This window comes from Alligator mississippiensis, chromosome 4 (assembly GCF_030867095.1).
Source record: "Alligator mississippiensis isolate rAllMis1 chromosome 4, rAllMis1, whole genome shotgun sequence".
Lineage (NCBI taxonomy): Eukaryota > Metazoa > Chordata > Crocodylia > Alligatoridae > Alligator > Alligator mississippiensis.
In genome coordinates, this window is record NC_081827.1 from 97226447 (window position 1) to 97234703 (window position 8257).

General features: G+C 48.2%; 1 protein-coding gene across 1 annotated transcript in view; it reads right to left on the reverse strand.

Moving 5' to 3' along the window:
* ACO2 (aconitase 2) overlaps positions 1-8171 on the reverse strand; it is a 32643-nt gene extending 24472 nt beyond the window's left edge. The window contains exon 1 of the mRNA XM_006258977.4: positions 8065-8171. Coding sequence (XP_006259039.1) covers positions 8065-8100 — 36 coding nt within the window. The 5' untranslated portion in view covers positions 8101-8171. The remainder of the gene's footprint in view (positions 1-8064) is intronic.
* Positions 8172-8257: the final 86 nt, after the last annotated feature.

Here is an 8257-nt window from a genome sequence, read left to right on the forward strand (position 1 = left end):
GTCCTCTTAGTAGAAAGGCCAGGAAAACTGAACTGTCCCCTACATACACAGGCTTGCCACTATCCCATGATCGGAGGCCTTCTGGCTAAGCTTTCTAAAGCTGCATAAGGGCTCTGTGTACCCAAGCTCCATGAATATTCACAAGAGATTTTGATGCCCACCTGAGATTTCGATAGTTCTCAGGCACCTTTGAAAATATCCACAATACTTATTAGGACCAAAAATTTGGAAGCTATCCCCAGTATCAGAGGCCCCAAACAGCTTTCTAATCAGACTTGTATCTGATCACCACAAAGCTAACCACAAATCTGACCACAAAGCTATGGGGAGAAGTGGACACGCCGAAGGGCAGGGAACAGCTGCAAGCAGACCTGGACAGTTTGGACAAGTGGGTGGAAAACAACAGAATGCAGTTCAACAAGGAGAAATGCAAAGTGCTGCACCTAGGGAGGAAAAATGTCCAGCACACCTACTCCCTAGGAAATGACCTGCTGGGTGGCATGGAAGTGGAAAGGGATCTTGGAGTCCTAGTGGACTCCAAGATGAACATGAGTCGGCAGTGTGACGAAGCCATCAGAAAAGCCAATGGCACTTTATCATGCATCAGCAGATGCATGATGAATAGATCCAAAGAAGTGATACTTCCCCTCTATCGGGCGCTGGTCAGACCGCAGTTGGAATACTGCATGCAATTCTGGGCACCGCACTTCAAGAGGGATGCAGATAACCTGGAGAGGGTCCAGAGAAGAGCCACTCATATGGTTAAGGGCTTGCAGACCAAGCCCTACGAGGAGAGACTAGAGAACTTGGACCTTTTCAGCCTCCGCAAGAGAAGGTTGAGAGGTGACCTTGCGGCTGCCTATAAGTTCATCACAGGGGCACAGAAGGGAATTGGCGAGGTTTTATTCACCAAGGCGCCCCCGGGGGTTACAAGAAATACTGGCCACAAGCTAGCAGAGAGCAGATTTAGACTAGACATTAGGAAGAACTTCTTCACAGTTCGAGTGGCCAAGGTCTGGAACGGGCTCCCAAGGGAGGTGGTGCTCTCCCCTACCCTGGGGGTCTTCAAGAGGAGGTTGGATATGCATCTAGCTGGGGTCATCTAGACCCAGCACTCTTTCCTGCCTATGCAGGGGGTTGGACTCGATGATCTATTGAGGTCCCTTCCGACCCCAACATCTATGAATCTGTCTATGATCACTTAGCTTTCCACCTGACACTTCTAGTCCTCCTCCCCATTACACTGGGATAGCCATCTCTTGCTAAAGGCTTCTCCTGTACCTATCACAACAACCATTTTATTTTTCCTGTTGCTATCTTTACAACACATTTTGCACAACAGTCTCCAAAATATTGACTAAAGAACTGTGAACTACTGATGCAGGATTATCACAACCAGTTGCTCTCTCAACCTTATTATGTTGCTTTTGCAGTATCACTTTCAGCAGTGTCAGGACCTGAAAAGGTTCAAGTAGTCTAGGAAACTGAGACAACAGCAGACTGAAATCTCAATCAGTTCTGTGACAGTGGAAGAGATCAATGTGTCCTCATCACACAGCTACAAAACAAGTAGTATGCAAGTAATATGGGGCTACTTCGTGCGCGTGTGTGTGTGTGTGTGTGTGTGGGGGGGGGGGGGAATACCATTTGGACCATTAAGATGTGGACAGATGTAATATCTGAAACATTAAAAAATGCTTTTGAAACCTTCCAAAGGGCCATATGTACAAGCGTGAAAGCCTTTTGAAATGCTCCAAAACTGGCTGAGGTGCTCCAAAACAGAGCCTCTTTAAATGAAGTGCTATTTTGGCAGGGAAGGTTCTTTGCATAGATGTGATATCTTTTATTAGACCAACTGAATATTTGGAAAAAAGTTCTTTAGAAGCTTTCGGGCGCAGTTGCTCTTCTTCAAGCATAGGAAGTCTCTACTGTTCTGAGATTCCAAGGAATGAAAGAAGCTAAACATGTGACAGGATGTCAGTGAGAATGTAAAATAGGTGGAAATTAGGAAAATAAAAGGTAGAGCAGGGAAGGGGGGGGAAACTAGCTATTTTGGAGCATTTTGCTTTGTTATGTCTACACAGGGAAGAAAAGGAGAGATGGGGGGGAGGAGACACGACACGACACGACACGACACGACACGACACGACACGACACGACACGACACGACACGACACGACACGACACGACACGACACGACACGACACGACAGTCTGCCAGCTGTCCAGCTGTATGGTTCTTGCTCTATGTCTGGGGACACTACTGGAACCACCCACAACCCAGCCAGACCCAGAACTGGGCTTACATCTGACTTCATGCTTGCGAATTTCTGTAATAGACAAAAAAAGATCTAAGACTGCCAAAGCATACACCATAAAAGAGAACATAAACAGTCGTCTTCTTTGTATTTTTAAAAAGGTGCAAGTCTGATTTAGTCAATAAAACACAGCACCTGACCCTCCTTTTTTGAAATGTAAAACCATAGTGCATTGTGAATTACAAAGTGAAACAATTTTCTTACTGACAGATATCCCCCACTGCTCAAAGTGCATATGCTGACTTTTGGCCAGGCACACAATGTTTTTTCTTTGATCTCTTCAACTATTTACCCAGTCCACATCAACTATTCTGTTACTGACCTTATGGTCTTTACCCCACAAAGACTCTTGGGGTAATTGTGAGAGTCTCAGTGCTGCAGAGGAAGAAAAAACCCAAAGTACTCCAGCATCTCATTGAAGAAAAACTCCTGCTCCCAACCCTAAAATTCTACAATAATGCAGGAACTTTCCCCTCTTCCTGTAAACCTTCATATCATCTTCAGCTAAAAAGCATCCAACTTTGGCAAGCCTTGAAAGGCCTAAAAGGGCCCCCAATTCTGCCACACGTTCATGTGGCTGCCCAGCTTCCTCCCATCTCCTCCTCATAAATCTTTAGAAGCTTGTTTGGGCCCTCATTCCCACCTCCACATGAGGGGATTTTAAGACTACCAGACACCACTTGAAGCATCCTCTGAAGTTCAGCACCCTAACAGCTTCCAGCCCTGCTCTGTCACTGCTTCCCCCTACCCACACCCATGCCAGGAGTCTTACGCCCTTTTTTGTGACTGTGACCTGTATGATGAAGCCACCCACCATTAGAAATAGGGTAATCAATGATTAATCTCCATCCTGGGAGTGTAGAAGAATCTCACAGTATTAAAACAAATGGATTTGCTGACAGCCACAGAGTCGTCTATACTGATCAGTATCTGGGTCCACATGGGAAATAGTACTGGAATACCTATGGCATTCTGAAAGTCATACCATATCTTATTCTGGCATAAAGTCCCACTGCAGACAAACCTTAAAATTCTGGATGAATGAGCTGTCAAATGCTTTGCTGAGGCTTCTCCCCTTTTGCATCCAGTGTTTAACATGAGGACCTCCCTTTCTCTAGACCTCTAGAATAGAAACCTTCCCTCTTCCACCTCTCTCCAGTGAGCACTAGAAAGCTTTTAGTCCCTCAACATGAGCATTTGGGCATTTAAAGAAAAGATGAGCATTTAAAGCAAGGAAGACTTCCTTTATCTGTTGACAAACTGGTAATCGGGTCACATTTTTGATCCTGTCTTGACTTTAAAAGAAATCCCCAAGCCATTTCTTGCCCTGCGTTAAGCTGCCCAGAGCCAACATCCACGTACAGAAAGATACTAGCTTCTGAAATTGGAATTTGATCAAGTAAATTCTGTGAAGAGCACTGGATATCTGTTAGAGAAATCCAGGAAGCTAAGCTCCTATTCATAACAAAACAGAAACTGTGGTGAATGCACCTGTATCTAGGGCATCACAGTTGAGGAAACCCTTGTTTATAGAATGCTGTAGATATTCTACACAGAGAGGAAGTGGATAGCCTGTCTGCTCTCCCCTCCCACCTTGCAAGTCAGACACTCACTGGACAGGCCATGGATGGCTTTTAAACATGAGCCATCCTTATAGTCTCAGTGTTGGCCAGGGTGGGGCTATCACAAAAATAATCATTTTTGGTTTTTCCCCCAACCTTAAGAGCAGAGATTCTCAACCAGGGCGCCATAGTACCCGGAGGTGCCTTGAGATCTCGTCAAGGGTACTGCAGGGTGCCATACAATGTTGGCACTGTTAGGTGTACAACCATGGTTCACAAGATAAATTCAGATCTCAAATGGGAATCCATGGTGTTAGCAGCATTCTGACCTCCTTATTAAGAGGTCAGCTGTGAGGACTGTTGTTGCTTCTAGCTTTCTGGCTTAGCAAAGAGAGGAAAACGTTGTACCCACTGATATCCAACTCTTGTTTCGGAAGCCTGTTTCAGCAGTTTCTGGTCTGGTTAGATTCTTTTCACCACCCTTCACCTCATTTTACTGCTCAGACCTCCAACTCATTTTCTGAGTTTTGGCAAGGAATTGCTTCTATTAATTTTCTGTAGTCAAAAAAACTAGTGAAAGCTCAGAGCCAGCAGGGGTGATTTGAGTCTAAAAAGGTTGAGAACCACTGACCTAGAAGGTTGCTGTTTCCAGACACCGGTTGGCTTAATAGTGCATTTCTTATAGTGGAACGTAAATTAACATGTGGAAGTAATTTTGCAGGCCCACCTCATTTTGGATTTGAGTAGCAGCTATAATCATGTTCCAAGCTTCCACTTTTCCTGCAAGCATACAGTACTACCTCCCACCAAGCAGCTTTAGCACTTTGTAACAAGACCACGAATGAAAACCTAGGTATACAGAAAGATCTGTAAGAGATCCATTTGCTTTTGCTGTTCTCTCCAAATCCACAATTCTCAAACACTGTGCAAGAGACAGTATTTTGCCACAGTTGCCACTTTTTAGATGAGATCCTGAAACAGATCCTGACTTCTTGCAGCCACTACTGGTATCAGATCTGTATATGGGGCTAATGGACAGTATACCTGGCAAACTCTAGTACAGACAGTTAAACTCCGCCAAGGTTAATTGCCCCTTTACAATTTACAGTTCTTTACCTCTTACAGTGTTTTCCGGCATTGCTTTACACTGCAATATCTGTCATATATTATACTGAAGGTATTACCAGAATTGAGGTTACTCTTATATAGTCCTTTATCGTATGCATAATTATATCCAAAGGTAAAGATTCATCTCCACCTACAAAAGCAAATCTGATTCCCAGGGATCCGTGTTTTCTATTCACCATGGAAAAAACAAAAAACAAAAACAAAAAAAAAAAAACACAGTAAAACCTGGATTTTCCCTTTAAAGGAGAAAAATGCTGGAAATAATGGGTTTCCCCTTGCAGGCTTGCAGAGTTCCAGCCTGCAAGGGGCTATAGCAGGGATGGGCAAAGTGCGGCCCGTGAGCCATATGCAGCCTGCCAGGCCATTCTATCTGGCCCGTGGGGTCCCTAAAATTTTAGAAAATTAATACTTATCTGCCCCTGGCTGCCTGCCATGCGGCCCTCGATGGCTTGCCAAAACTTAGTAAGCGGCCCTCCACCCGAAATAATTGCCCACCCCTGGGCTAGAGGGAGCAGGAGGGCAATCAGGCAGGGGGTGCCACATGCATGCACACACACATGCACACAGCAGCATGGAGAGAGCTTCCACAGCTCCAGCAGGTAAGTTGGGGGGCAGGGGGTGAAAGCCCCCATATTGAGGGAAGGAGCTGGGCAGGGCTGGGAGCGCTGCCCAGCTGGGGCAGTATGTGGACCATGGGGCTTGGAGCCCTGGGCCAGAATGCATGGCCGCACGGCCCAGGTGGGGAGTGGGACGAAGCCATGAACAGCTCATTTGGGGGACAGTGGGGAGACTGGCTCCCTGCTGCTGTGTGCATTCCTGGGGATGGGCATGTGTCCCCCAAATTTGTGCGCAGGGTGGGGGCAGGTACAGGCTGCCCTCTGCAGGCTCAGGGCTCCATGCCCTGCTGTTCTCCACCTGGGACCTCAGCATTCTGGCAGGCCAGACCCAGTATGGTAGGGTAAGGAAGCTTGGTGCTGCTACTGGTAGCCCCACATTGCCAAGGTGAGGTACCCCCTGCCCACCAGGCAGCAGTGGAGGTGGTGAGATAGAGTTGTGCCCCCTGTGGAGGGAGGGGGAGCTGGGCTCTGTGCTCTGCTCAGGTTACAGCAGCTGCTGCCTCCCACAGGTGGCAGCTGGGACTTGGGCACTACTGGAAGGGCCAGGGGGTTGTGGCCCTGGGTCCCTGGCCCTGTAGCTCTGGCAGCTAGGGTCCCCCTTCAGCAGGGCTGGGGGGGGGAAGGGGGAGAAGGGAGGGGACATGGGGAAAGAGGGGCACCAGCAGGGCGGCAGGGTGCTGTGAAGAGCAACAGCATGGGTACAGCATTAGTATATCAGGGCTGATCAGCGCCACAAAACACCGGGGGGGAGGGGGGGGGGAAGGAAGCAGCTGGACTCGCATCCTGGTGAGCAAAGGGGGTTAGGGGGAGCTCTGATTTAACAGTATAAAAACCCTCCCAAAAGAAAAATGAAAATGACAGAATTTATAGGTATTTAGAATTTATTTTATTATAGTAATTGAGGCACTGGTAGGCTTCTAAATTGCTTTAAAATTGTAAACATATTAATAAAACATTGTGTTCAACTGATAACTATCAATCTATATCGGTTGAACACAACGTTTCATTTTAATTGTGGAAAAATGCAATTTTGGGCATTTTAACCAGAGAATTTGTGATTTTTTTTTATTTCGCCGTTTTAAAAACAGAGAAAGCCAGGATTCCTGCCGATTACCCTTCCATTTGTTTGCGTACTTACCATTTAACAATCAATCCTTTTCATAAAAACCTAATTTTATCTTTAAACTAGACCATCTCTTGGAGCAATGGATTCCACAAATCCACCCCATTGTATGTAAAACATTTCTATTTGTTCTGAATCAAAATTAAATTGCACCGTTTAGTTCTTTTACCCAGTTTAAGGAAGAAAAGAACATCTTTCTGTAGGACCTTCATGTAAGCAAGTTAGATACTTTAAAAATATGGATCAAGATTTAAAATGTTCTTGCACAGCTCTGAAGGCAAGCAGTTACTTTACAATAACTACTGCAACAAAGGGTTAGCCAAGGTCAAAGCAGGAAGTGAAACCTAGATCACCTAAGACTGGGTCTCAAGTAGAGCCTCTCATTTGACCTCTGCTGGAGTCAACTTTTGAGTCCTAAAATGCAAACGTGTATCCTCCACCTCCAGAGGACCTCATTGCTAACCACAACTCTAGACATACAAATGATGGCTTTAGCACAAAAGACAATAGGGAGCTCATGTCAAAAGGGGCTGTAATTTTTAGAGGTCACTGTGGATACAGCATCTCAAGGGCACAAACCAACACAAGTTCTTACTAGTTAGAAAGAGAAAGCAAAGCAGGTTTGTGTCCCACCCCCCAGCCCCTGCTTTGTTTTGCCTAGTTCACGGTCCATGCAGGCTTTTCCTATGGGGTGTCCTGACTTCTAGTGGCAGCTGGCACCTGCCAAGCACAGGGGCAAAAAAAGCAGGAGACAGGGCACAGTAGGTGAGCCAGCAGGAGCTGCAGCAGCCTGGCTCTACTACTCCATGCCCAGGACAAGAGAAGAAGCAGCTGAGCCCTGCACTTGCACACATGTCTCTTGCATATTACTACCATTCCTCGTGACAACCCAGCGCCCTCCACCAGCCCGAGCGCCCGCCCACAGCGGCGCTGCCCGGGCCGCCTGCCGCCCCTCCGGCGGCGGGCAGGGCCTGAGCCAAGGCGGCCCCACCCCCCACTAAGGCGGATCCGGGCTGCCCCTGGGCCACGGCCCCCATTCACCTTGCCCTCACCTTGAACGCCGGGCAGCTCCCGCGGCCCCCGAGAGAGGCCTGCCCCGCCACCCGCTCCCGGGGAGGGGCGGTCACCATAAAAACAGGGCCGGGGAGGCGCGAGGGACACGCTGACCTCGGGGGGTGGGGAGGGGAGGGCAGGGGCGCGGAGGCCCCGCGCCGGCGGCAACGAACCTCCCAGCGTCCACCCAGCTCGCCCCACAGCCCCAGGCCGGGTTTGCTCCCAACCTGCAGCCACCTCCAGACCGAACCCCACCACACTCACCCTTAGCCGAGCCGCCAGGACACAGTACGGCGCCATTTTGTTCACTGACAAAGATGAGGTCGCGTGCTGATGACGTCACGACCCGCTTTAAGAGAAGCGCGGACGACAGGGGGAAGGGGGGCGCGCGCGCGGCGGGCAGGAGGCAGGATGGAGCCGCGGGTCCTGGCAGGGTGGTATCGCAGGCGACTGCGGG